At 37.5% G+C, this 12717-nt stretch overlaps 1 protein-coding gene across 9 annotated transcripts in view; it reads left to right on the forward strand.

The window, feature by feature from the left end:
- The window catches only part of MLLT3 (MLLT3 super elongation complex subunit), a 236697-nt gene that overhangs the window by 130302 nt on the left and 93678 nt on the right, over positions 1-12717 (forward strand). For all 9 annotated transcript variants that reach the window (XR_012071913.1, XM_072959333.1, XM_072959331.1 and 6 more), the window contains one exon: positions 4165-4247. Coding sequence is in view for 8 of the 9 variants with exons in the window: in XM_072959333.1 (XP_072815434.1) it covers positions 4165-4247 (83 nt within the window). In the remaining variant the exon portion in view is untranslated. The remainder of the gene's footprint in view (positions 1-4164; positions 4248-12717) is intronic.

Here is a 12717-nt window from a genome sequence, read left to right on the forward strand (position 1 = left end):
AATAATTAGTCTATATACAGGGAGAGTTTGGTGTGTTTCCTTCCTGAAGAACTCTGCACAGTAAATGAAGTAAAACAAATAACTATCAATGGACAACTGGGCCATGTCCTTAAGAAAATTATTCACATGGGCATAAATTGTAGTGGCTAAGCAAGCAGACTGGAGAGAAGCTCTGGAGAGAAATCTGCCAGCTATTTTCAGAAGGATTAGGGAAAATACTGTTGCCCAGTGATATTTTCTAAAGCTTAAATGAGGGTCTCATGGATCTGGGAAAGTTTGTTTGTTTGTTTGTTTTTTGTGCTAAAAATGAGATCTTTTAATAAATTTACTTATTGTATATATAGCTTATTATATAAGCACAAATTCACTTATTCGTTTATTTTTCTGTACCAAGCATAGCTCATTTTCAAGCCCTTTTCTCCTAAAGGAAGAATATTAAAAATTAAAAATCTCAGGTTATAAGTAAGGATTTGACTTACTCCAGGCTAACCAAGTCATAACCTTTTTTTCTTTTTCATGTGTTTTTCTTCCTTGTGTACATTTTCCACTCAACTTAAAAATTAAATGGATTAATTTAATTAAGTCAATGTAGTCAGGTAACATCGTACCAAATATTATATATATGGGTCTATATTGTGTCTGTTATTTTGAAAAGCTATTTTAGGGAAAACAGCTCAGTTATTCATTATTTATGAAAACTTTGATCTCTTCCTCTCAGGCCTGAATTTTGGGTGTTTTGTGCTGGTAGATCTGCATGACGCATGCAGTTACTTGCACAGAAGAGTTTGGGGTACATGGGTAATAATGTGCGGAAGGAGAGGAAAAGGGAAATGTTATTTATGGCTATATAATGTTAGTTTCGAAATGACGTTGGGGATCTTCTGGCCCAGTGTGTTAACTCAATTTCTTGAAATTTGGTACTGTCAGAATTAGAACCGGCTCCACATTAGCTACTCAGCTTTTAAGAGAAGACTCAATCTTTTAAAGTGTAAGTTGATTGTAGGGAGTTGGGAGAAGAATTTGACTGTTTATTATCAACTCGTTGCTGCTTCTGGAAAGCAGCTTCTACAGCAATGGTAGATCAGGGAAGAGTAGCACGAATCTTTAAAAAATTCAATTCAACAGGCATGTGTTGAACACCTATTATTTGGCTCGTTGTTAGTGCTCCTGTGTGAGAGAGATGAATGACGATGGGGTTGCTGACCTCAAGGCACTCAGTCTAGGGAGGAGTTTGGGAGGTGAGTGCATGTTACCAGGTAGCCTGATAAGTGAAATGAGAGCAGCTTGGAAGAGAAACAGGGAGATGTTCTAAGAGAGCCAACGTCTTGGCTGGATTTTGACAGAAATAAGAGCGTCCCGTGATTTCTGCTGCATTAATATGCATAGTTTAGAGAATGAATATGAGTCCTCCCATTTTATTGTTACCTAAAAATGAGTATCCCTTCAATAACTCCTGACATTTGGCCTTTTATTACCATCGATTCTGAGGTTCTGTGTAATAGTTCCTTAGGGTTAGAAACTCATGCTAATGATTCGGATTATAAGGCACTTGAATAAATAAACAAACTACTTCCCCTAATGTGACTTTTATTTTTTTTAGTTAGAGTTGTAAGTTTGTGTTTGCATTGCTACTGATTTTTTGTCGTGTTTGTTGTGAAGAAAAAGTTTCTATTGTTTGCTTCAAATTAAGAACTCCGGGTGCTCAGCAGACATTGTTCAGTGTTATTTATGAAAATACTGCATTTAAAAATAATTGAGGTATGAGTTGGCAAACAGTTTCTTATAAAACCAGACTTCTGTGGAATATTAATACATAACAGATCATTTCCTTTAGAGGGTGGAAAAAAATCTAAGGCCTTCAACTATAAGATGTGCTCACGAACAGCTGTTTCCTATAATAGGAGCAATTTGCATGCAGAATAGAGAAAATGAATTACACAAAAGGGTGTAAAGAGGAACAGCTATAACTTCTCTGGCACGTACAGCAGCTCACAGAATAAACTTCCTTCAGATGACATTGGCATGATTAATCCCAAGCAACCTGGACACTGAAACTGCTGTTCTGAAAGGGGCCTCTGCAGCCTGGAAGTGTCCTGGGTGTAACACTAGCTTTCTAGCTGGGGCGGGGTGAGGGATTCTCTGGGCGTTTAGTGGCATAGCTGCCCCCAGTGTTCAGGGTATTTGAATATTCATGCTAGGTTGGTAAGTGGTCAGTGGATGCAGGGCTGAAGTCACTCTCTGAGTCCTTTGGCTTTTTCGTTTTTTATTAGAGAAACTTGTAAGGTTGTGTGAGATGCCTCATTCATCATTTACTTCTTCTGATGTCATTTTGGGGAAATTTTCCTAAGGTGGGCTAACGGAGACTGCCCGTTATTAAAATCTTGTCTTCAATCTTTGTAATCGTATTTGTATTCACAGACTGTCTAACCAGTTTTTAGGTACGTCACCATCATCCTCTGCATGAAAAATGCCTCACACTTCTATTTCCTCACGTATATAATCTTCTTGAATATTGACAGCCATGCTTACAATGTGTAGATGGTATTCTTTCTTTTAAAGGGAATGGAAATGGAGCTGCCTAGAGGATCCTTAGTCCAGGACTGTCTAACTGAGTCTCCTAAGCCAAATTCAGGGCTCTCTGCTTGCTTCCTCCCTGATATTTTCATCCGAAAAGGTTACATGACAATTGGGTATTTTAAACGTTAGATTTCCTGCCTCCTTTCAAGCATTTCTTGAGAACTACGTGTAATAGGACCTGTGCTGTGTCTTTCACATATGTCATCCTTCTTACTCCTCACACTGTCCAGAAGAGGAGGCTGAGGTAACTTGCAGTAACTTTCCAGAGGTAGCCTGGCCAGTCTGCGGTGGACCCCGGATTGGCACCCACCTGTGCCTGGGCCCTTGACATTCTCTATGTCCCTAAGTAAATATTTCTACCCTTGAGGAAAGAGAGGAAATGGAGATGAGAATCCTGTGTATATGAGCGTAAGGAAGTCTACTGAGTGTTCAATCAGTGATTCAGACAGTTAGTGCTTTGGGAGGGTAAAAGGAGAAGCAGTGATAGTGCTTTGTGGTCTCGAAAGGCTTTGTGAAGAAATTGGGATTTGAACTAGCAGTGAATACTAAGAGTAGCATCAAGGTGTGATGGGAGGAAAGAGGACAGAGCATAGGTGGGAAATACTGGGCATATTTTGGGGGAATTCATGCAGTTGAGTGAAATAGAGGAGGTTTGGTGGGTGACAGAAGGAGGAAGGTTGAAACGGTAGACCAGAGCCCTCCTGAAGAGGACTTGGGCTACCAGGGTATGTGGTATATGGCTCTGATGTTCAACATGCACATTTTCACTTTTTTGTGATACGACCAAAATGCCGTCTTAACTAGAATAGTTGCAGTTGTCTTGTGACTGATTTTGATTTAGTGGAAATTTTAGTAGGATGAAATCTTCTTTAGCTTCTTAGGGTCTCTCTCATTTCCCAAGAGCTTACCTGGATGGTCTTGTCTTCCTCCATAAGAAATACAAAAGCCTTATTTTTTCTTATGTATTCTTATGATACGAATAGATTTGAAGTGTTTGTATATATACTAATATTTCAATAACTATTCTTCTGGGGAGGCAGTTGGGGGTTAGTGAGTCTTCATGAACACCAATAACATTGGATGACTCCAGTTTGGGGATTTAAGAAAAGGAGGGTGGTCCTGCCACTTTTTGGCGTAGAAATTAGGATATGTCCGAGAACTGAGGGGTTTAGGGGTGGAGTGATTTACATCCAAGACCAGACATAGTTAATACATTTGTTAGGAAACTTACAGTTGTTTCCAAGCTTTTGGTCCCAAAGGAGCTGTCCTCGGTCTCCCTAAAGCGTTACGGCAGGGTGATAGCAACGGAAGTCAAGTCATCAGTGATCATGGTTGACTGTGATGAGCTGGCCTCCATCCAGATTTGAATGAAGAACCTCCCTGTTTGATTTACGCAGGGAAAATTATTATTGTAGATTCTAAACAAGAAATAAAGGATAGATCAGAGAGTCAGTTGGGCAGGGGGCTGTGAAAATTGAGAATGATGTAGATGGTAGAATGGGATTTTTTTTCTTTTTTTAAAGGAAAGAAGAATGTCTTTTTGCCTGTTATTCTTATCTCACCTATTTTCTTTTTTTAATATTGCAGTGTGCAAAGATCCACCTTACAAAGTAGAAGAATCTGGGTATGCTGGTTTCATTTTGCCTATTGAGGTTTATTTTAAAAACAAGGTATGTAATCTTTACCCATTAATCTTTGACTAGAAGACCCTCCATTAACCAAATGATGTTTAAAATAGTTTTGATTCATTAGCACTTCTATCACTAGATGATTTTAAAATAAAAGTTAAACTTGTCTTCTGGGAATTTTGGCTGCTGTTATCCTTGATTACAGAGGAAGTGGCTAGAAAAAGATAATTTCAATTCTGTGAAGTCAGATTATGTGAAATTTATTGAATGTTTCTTTTAGGAGAAGAGTGATTATCATTTTGAAATGAAAGATTAATAAATGTTTATAAAATAGAAAAGAGAAGTTACGGCTTTTCAGGAAATGACCTTTTTCTCACTTTTACACTCCTAGAATTTTGAGACTTACAAAGACTAATCTTTCATTTATTTTTAGCTGATGGACGCACATGACACCTATACAGTTACATCAACCTGAGATATTATGGATTCTACTAGATTCAGAAATTTTCAAAAGTTCATATGTGGCAAAGCCCACAGACTATATAATATTCGACAATTTGCGTAACCTCTGTGGGGCTCACTTTCCTTATTTATGAAATGGGGATAGGATCAGAGTATTGACTTCATAAGGTGGCTGGGAGGATTAGAGCAAATAGATCTCTGTACAGTATTTAAAATAATGTTTCCTATGGAAGTATGCACTTAGTAAATGTTAGCTGTTACTTTTACAATCACCCTGTTTCTTCCCTTTATTCCAAAGTAATCATAGTTCCTAAAACTTGCCCCAGAGTGAGCTGATTTAATTTTTTTTTTTTAAAAGGAACTGAGCAGTTAGAGTGTTGCGTTATCCAAGCCAGTGCTCTGTCTGGTCCCCAGACCGGCAACTTCAGCCTCAAATCATGAACTGGTTAGAAATGAGGTTCTCAGACTCTATCGCAGATCCACCCAATCAGAATCCCTGGGCCTGGGGCCTGGGAATCTGCATGGTTACCAGCCTTCTAGGTGATCCTGATGCACCACAAAGCTTGAGAACCCCTGAGAAGCCACTCTTTAGTGATCAGTATCCTCCCCTGGAACAATGTCCCACTGGCTTTTTTCATTTTTCTTTTGTTTTTTAATTGAAGTATAGTTGATTTACAATATTCTTCTCCTTCAGTGTATAGAAGGCCCAGCATTCAATTCAGCCAAAATCTCTTTATGATTAAGAGATGCTTCACTTTTAATTAAGCTATAATGAAACTATCCTGAAAAGCTGGAATGTGTGGATGGCAGGGATAGATTTTATTTTCCATACATATTTCTTATTTTTTTCACGTCTGTTTCCTCACATACCACATTCCTGCTATGTGGCCTCCCTACAAACATGAAACCCCCGTTAATTGTTTTTTCTTTATATTTATATTTGGGAATCATATTTGATGGTAACCTATTTCGGTGTAGTTAAATATTTGAATGCTTGCTTCGTCTTTGGCAGTCAGCTAAGCCCTTTACGTATGTTGCTTTATTTAGTCGGTTTATAAGAACTTTGGAGAGGTAAGTCCTACTATTCCTACTCTGTAGGGAAGGAAACTGAGTCATGGGAAGGTTGCATGGCTTGTCCAAGGCCACACACAGTTGGAAAGTGTTAAAACAAGATTCTTGATCTAGATCTTTCTCTCCATTGGGAATTCTCTTAACTTCTCTGCCTTAGAAGCAGTAGCTGTGTTCCAGAATGATCACCGTTCTCAGTGGTAATGTCACTGAAATGTGCACATGTTTTTCATCAAATCAGAATTTGCTGAGATGCATCTACTTCTGCTCATAGGATATGCTTACACACTGATGTATTGATTTTTTTTTTCATTTCAAGATTTCCCTTAAGAAATTAGTTTCTAGCTTTCTTTTCTCCATTTAAAAAAAGCTGAGATATATCTCAAATTATAATTTACACACCATGAAATTCATCCTTTACAAGTGTACAACTCTGTGGGGAGCCATCACCACTGTTTAATTCTAGGACATTTTCATCACCCCATAAAGAAACCCTGTCCCCAGTACCAACCACTCCTCATTCCTTTCTCTCCCAGCCCCTGGCAATGATTAATCTATTCCCTTTCTCTATATAATTTCCTTTTCTGGTCACTTCATATAAATGGAATTATATAGTATGTACCCTTTTGTGTCTGGCTTTTTTCCTTTAGTATGTTTTCAAGATTTTTCCATGGTATGGGGTGTATCAATATTTATTATTTTAATAACTGAATAATATTGCATTCTATAAATGCACCACACATGTTTGTTTATTCATAACTTGATGGACATTTGAGTTGTTTCCACCTCTAGCTACCATGAATAATGCTGCTATGAACATTCATATACAAGTTTTCATGTGGATATAATGTTTTCAACCTCCTGGGTATTTACCTAGATGGAGTTGTTGAGTCATGTAGTAACTCTGTGTTTAACTTTCTGAGTAACTGTCAAACTGCTTTCCAAAATAATTGTACTATTTCTAGCAGCAAAGTATGAAGGTACAAAGGCTTCAGCTTGGTAATAATGCTGTAGTAAAGTATCTTCTCTCTTACTTTGTTTTTAACTTTTTTGGTCACTTTTACAAGCTCTTGGTGCAGCAGAGAAATATATTTTCTGAATTTCCCAATTCCCTTCTTTACAGAAATAACTGGGATCTTCTCATCCACCAGATTTAAAAAGGGAGTAAATGAAGGATGAAGAGGCAGCAAGTTATGTGCGCACACACACAAATTCGGTCTTCTTGGCACTTTGAGTAGTAATTCTTATGATTGAAAGACATATTATTTATTCACTTTGTGAGGAATTTGATTTCTTAAAATATGTGGGAAGAAAGAAGCACTTGAGATGGAAAACAGTTATTCCTTTGGGGCCATTGTAAAGTAGACAGTTTGTCTGAACACTGTTTATAGATACTCAGTGTCCAGATGAGTTCATTTCTATTTTCTAGTTTTAGATTTTCTGTAAGATTTTATACTTAAGTAATTATTGCTTTTTTTCACAGATGCACCACGAAACATATTTCCGTGTTTGTAGTATGAAAAATAGGCTACACCTAATTGTAGAGATGTGGCTCAGTTACCAGTGGGTGAATAATGAACAGAATGCTACATGGCAGTTAATGTAGCAAGATGGATAAGTCTCAAAAACAAAAATAGTGACTTCAGTGTTATGGAAGTATATGTACATGGTTATGATATCACTTATGCATGTTTTTAGGAAGCAATGAAGCCAAAAATAAGTGAGGTTGCAGAAACATACATATGCAATGCAAGAGCATGAGTTGAATGGACAGCACAGGACATGGCTTACTGGGGGAGGAGAGATGGAGAGGCTTCTATTTATAAAATTTTATTTATTTAAAGAAAAAGGTAGAGTAAACATGGTGAAAGTGTTACCGTCTGTTGAAACTGAATGGAAGGTATATGGGTAGTATTTTAAGTCCTTTTCTGTATGTTACTCATTTTTTAATTAAAACTATTGCTTTGTTATCTCTTTGGATTTATCTTCTTAGAGTGTTTTAGAAACCAAATTTTTGCTCTATTCAAGTCTGGATCTCTAAGCAGGATATATTTCTTGTTTCCCCTCCTACTGAAATGATCCATGGGCAAAAATTTAATAGGTCTAGGCTGTTGCTCCAGAATGTTCATTTCATTTGAGTATATATCATTTTATTTATCACTGCAGTTTACTCAACTCTGTCTTGAAGAAAGGACATCCATTATAATAATGGCTTAAGAAATTGTGTTATTTAAACTTTTCTTAGGAGAGGAGAGAAAGGCAGCAAAAAAGACTTCCACCTGATGTTGGAAGAAGCTGCGTATTAAGTATATCACCGTGTCCCTGGTCCATCTTGCTTGCAATAAGCTTGTCTTCAGTTTTGCTCACTGAAGTGAGAGGTCAGAGTCAAGAGGCATGGTGGAATGTCAGTGCTTCCTTTGAGCCCATGGATGTTTATTTTGTCTTATTTTGCATTTGTATTCAATGTGAGAATCCTGTGTTTCAGAAACTCTAAACCACCAGGCCCTCTGTACCGTAATTGACTGTAGCACTTCAGATTTGAAAGGACCCCATGCTTCTCTCTTCCATTCTTTCCTCAGGAAAAGCACATGAGTCAATGTCAAGGACTGAAGCAGATTGAGAGGGGTAATTTGATGTTGCCAAAACCAGATTTCCACCTCTGTGAAATGTGTTTGTTTTCTTTGGAGAAGAAATGCATGCTTCCTTGTTTGAACATTGAAGAAGAATCTTTTCTGAGGCGCATACATAGACATAATACTGATGTCAGCCCTCTAAGAAAGATACTCACTTGGCCACAATACAAATTTTCGGGTACTCTGTATTTACTAAAAAAAGAAATCTTTAAAAGAAAATCACACTCAGGATCCATCCAAAGAGAGTCACTTTTTTTGCAGTCCTTAGCCTTAGTTTTACTGAACAGCGACGGGCTTTTTTTGTTTTAACTCATCTGAACTATAAAGTGATGTTACTACCTCATTCTTTTAATGCTGGTAATTAATTGTATTCATCAATGTATTTTTCTCTTTAGAAAGTATGCAGGAGTATACTCCTAGTAAAAATGTGCGGAATAAAACTTAGGAGTTACTCCTTTACTTCACTTAATCTTTGTTAACTATTTGGTATAGCCTTTACAGGTGTTCCCCCATGCATTTGCACAGATAAAAAGTATGTCAATGTAGAGACTGGCAGTGGCATAATACATCATATTTTAATGTTTCTATGACTTGCCTTTAATTCACTTAGCAATATGCCTTTCCCAGTCAGTATTTTAAAATATCTGCATGGTATTCCATAGGAATGACATATTTACATGCAGATCATCCTTTTTTTTTTCCTATTATAAACAATACTACTATGAACATTTTATTTTATATCTATAGCTATCTAACTATATATACCTCTGCACACGTATTTGAGTATTTTTGTGGAAGACATTATTAGAAGTAGAATTACTGGGTTAAATATCACAAGTCTTTAATATATTGATAGATATTGCCAAAAATTTGTCTTCCCAAAGGCTTGACCAATTTACACTCCCAATTATAAGATAGAAAATGGCCCTTCTTATTTTTTAAATTAATTCTAAGGTTGTATTGACTATTTTACAATTCAGAGGAAAGGCAAATAAGGAAAAACAATGATCATAATTCAATGTGATAATTATATAAATAAAGGACTAATATGCAAGGATATCTAATATGGAAGGGGTTGGGAGGGTTAGGAAGACCTTCCAGAGGAGTTCATGCTTTAACTAGGTCTTGAGTGATGAGTTTGCATTAACCAGGTAAGGAGGGTGGTGTGCCAGGAGGGAAGGCATTTAGGCATGAGGAGCACCTTATGTGAAAGGCAAAATGAATGTGCTAATACGAAGCACTGGGAGCAGCAAGTGCTTCAACCTTGTTGAAGGAAGGACAGGGTGTAGTAAGAGAACAAAGGAAATGCAAGAAAGGTATTAAAAAGACTATACTGGTTATTACCGGGAAGTGGGGTTTTATCCTGTAGAAAACGATGAGTTGTTAAAGGCTTTTATATCAATGGAAAGATGTCATCTGATTTTTATGTTAGAAGATGAGTCCCTTATCATTGTGGGAGGTGGAGTGGGGTAAGTTCAAAGACAGGGAGGTGATCAGATGAGGAATGCTGAAGGTCTAAGCTAAGGCAGGGCTTGTGGTGACAAGAGAAAAGGGCATAGGTTTGAGAGCCCTGAGGAGGAATGCTAACTAGAACTCAGAGACAATTTGACTGTGGTGAGTGAGGGAGAAGAAAGAGTTAGGGATGATTTTTGTGTATTTTAGCCTTGGCAAGCAATGAAGATTTCTGTTTGCCACACTAGGGTGTATAGAAGAAATGACACATGAAGATACCTTCACTTTTAGATAATGCAGGAATCTGATGGTGCTGTGGTCACCCTGGTGGAGGTGTGCTTAACCTGTGGATCACAAGCCTGTGGCAGTCAAGTGGGAGCAGGGCTGGAAGTAAAGATAGGGGAGCTGCTGTCATTAGGAGGAACTAAGTCCCCATGAATGGGTGTCATCTCCTTGGGGAACTTTGCAGAAAGATAAAGGATACTCACTAGTCAATGAAGAAAGAAGGGAAGCCTGTGAAGAAAACTAAGAACGTATGCCAGTGAATGTGAGGAAAACCAGGAGAGACTGCCATCTTGATCAAGGAGAGAAGCGGCCAGTTTCATGCGAGAATGGTAATAGAAGTGAGAGGTAGTGAGTGAATGAGTGGAGACTATGATTTGGGGAAGTTTCAATGAAGAGGTGAAAACCATGAATTTGTAGTAGGTCATGTCTACATCCTGACAATTTCAGGTGCTAAGACTTTTGAGTCAGAAGATCTGGGTTCAGATCACTTTGTTTCATCACATGTTAATAACAGAGCACATTCTTTTTTAAAAAAGGAAAAATAATGCTTTATGGACTATGTAATTAAAAAAATTTGTATACTAAAAAACCGTAAACACCTCATACATTGCTAGTGGAAGTTTAAAATGGTGCAGCCATTCTTGAAAACAGTAAGGCAGTTCCTAAAAGTATTCAACATAGAGTTACCATTTGACCTAGAAATTTCACTCTGAGGTGTATACCCAAGAAAAATGAAAGCATATGTCCATACAGAGGTTGTACATAAATGTTCATAGCAGCATTATTCACAATAGCCAAAAGTGGAAACAACCCACATTTCGATTTACCAACAAATGGATGAAGAAAACCTGGTATACCCATATAACGGATTATTATTTAACCATAAAAAGGACCTAAGTACTCACACATGCTACAACATGGATGAACCCGCAAAACATCATGCCGAGTAAAAGAAGCCAATCAGGAAAGGTCACATATTGTGTATGCATTTTATGTATGTTCATGTATTTATATGAAATGTCCAGAATAGGCAACTCCATAGAAACAGAAATAGATTAGTCAAGCCAGGGGACGTGGAATCTGGGGGACTGGGTAATGACTACTAAAGAGTTTGAGATACCTTTCTGGAGTGATGAAAATGTTCTGAAATTAGATGGTGGTGATAGTTTCATAACTCTATGAAAATACTAAAAACCACTAAATATTATACTCTAAAGGGGTGAATTTTATGGTATGTGAATTATTTCTCAATGAAGCTATTATTAAAAAACATAAATAGCCATTATTAAAAAATGTAAAATGGCAGAGCTAATGACAAATGAAAAAATTGTAACATTTCACAGAGATGGTTAATATCTATAATACCCAAGGAGTTTTTATATAAAGTAATAAATTCTAAGTGCTTTAATTTCCTCATCTGCAAAACAGAGCTCGCAGCTGACTCAAAGGAGAGCCATGAGAATTAAATGAGATAAATGTTAAAGCACATATTTTTGTTATTATCCTCAGTCTTCATTTCACCTTAGATGCCTAAGAATCTGTCCGTAGAGAGGTTTAGATGTTTAGCCAGCTAAAGTAACGGCTGGAGAGTAGAACTCGAGTATCATGGAATTATAATTATTGTGTCCTCATGGATAAGATGCTGTTTTGTCCTCCAGAAAAGTGCCACTCTTTCAGTCATTTCACAGACATTTATTACATTTCTACTATGCACAGGGTACTAAACTAGTTGTTGAGGATACAATGATGATTCAACCATCGTTCCTACTTTCAAGAATCTTAAGATTTAGAAAGATAAAGGGAGATAATAAAAAGATGATTCTCCTAAGATGTTGGAAGAATAGAAGAGAGATGCGCACAGAACAGAGGAGAGGCAGTTGGGGTTGGTGTTCAAGGAAGTCTTCCCCCAAGTGAAATCTGATTGGAGAGGGATGAGAAAAATTTATCTAGGTAAAGCAGAAGGTAGAGGAATGGAGGTGGGCAAGGGAGGTGGTAACACAAAGCAAGGGTGCAACCCCGTTAACCTAGAATGAGTAAACACTGGGAGCAACAAACAGCAGTGTGTTGCTGGACCATCAAATGGGTGGAAGGCGTGTAGTGAAATATGGAACCAAGAGCTGGATTATGCGAGTCCTGTGTGGCATTTAGGTGAGCTCACTGCATTGGAAACTTGTTACATTTTAATCAAGCCATGAAAATGGCTAGATTTTTGTTTCATATGGATAATTTTGAGGCTTGAATGAAGGATGGATTGAAAATAATCTGTCTTGAAGTAGGAAGACCTACTAGAGAAAGGCGTTCATAGTGACTTGGGCAGTGAGTGAGAGCTTGGCAGTGTGCATTAGAGGCCTTGTTCAGAAATATTTACAAGAGAAAATGGCAGCTGTTAATGATGGGTGTAGGGAGGTAGAGTGGGAAGGGGACAGAGTGGCTTCAGGGGTGTCTTAGGTTTCTAGTTGCATGACTGTGGTGGTGGAGTCATACCACTACAGCAGTTACAAGAAAGATAATAAGTTTATTCTTTTTGGTTTCCATCTAACACAAGAAACTAATTTTTCAGATGTTTCCGTTTTGCTTTGTAGATAATTCCATGATAATTTTTTCCCCAGTAC

The sequence above is a fragment of the Vicugna pacos genome, chromosome 4, assembly GCF_048564905.1.
Source record: "Vicugna pacos chromosome 4, VicPac4, whole genome shotgun sequence".
NCBI lineage: Eukaryota > Metazoa > Chordata > Mammalia > Artiodactyla > Camelidae > Vicugna > Vicugna pacos.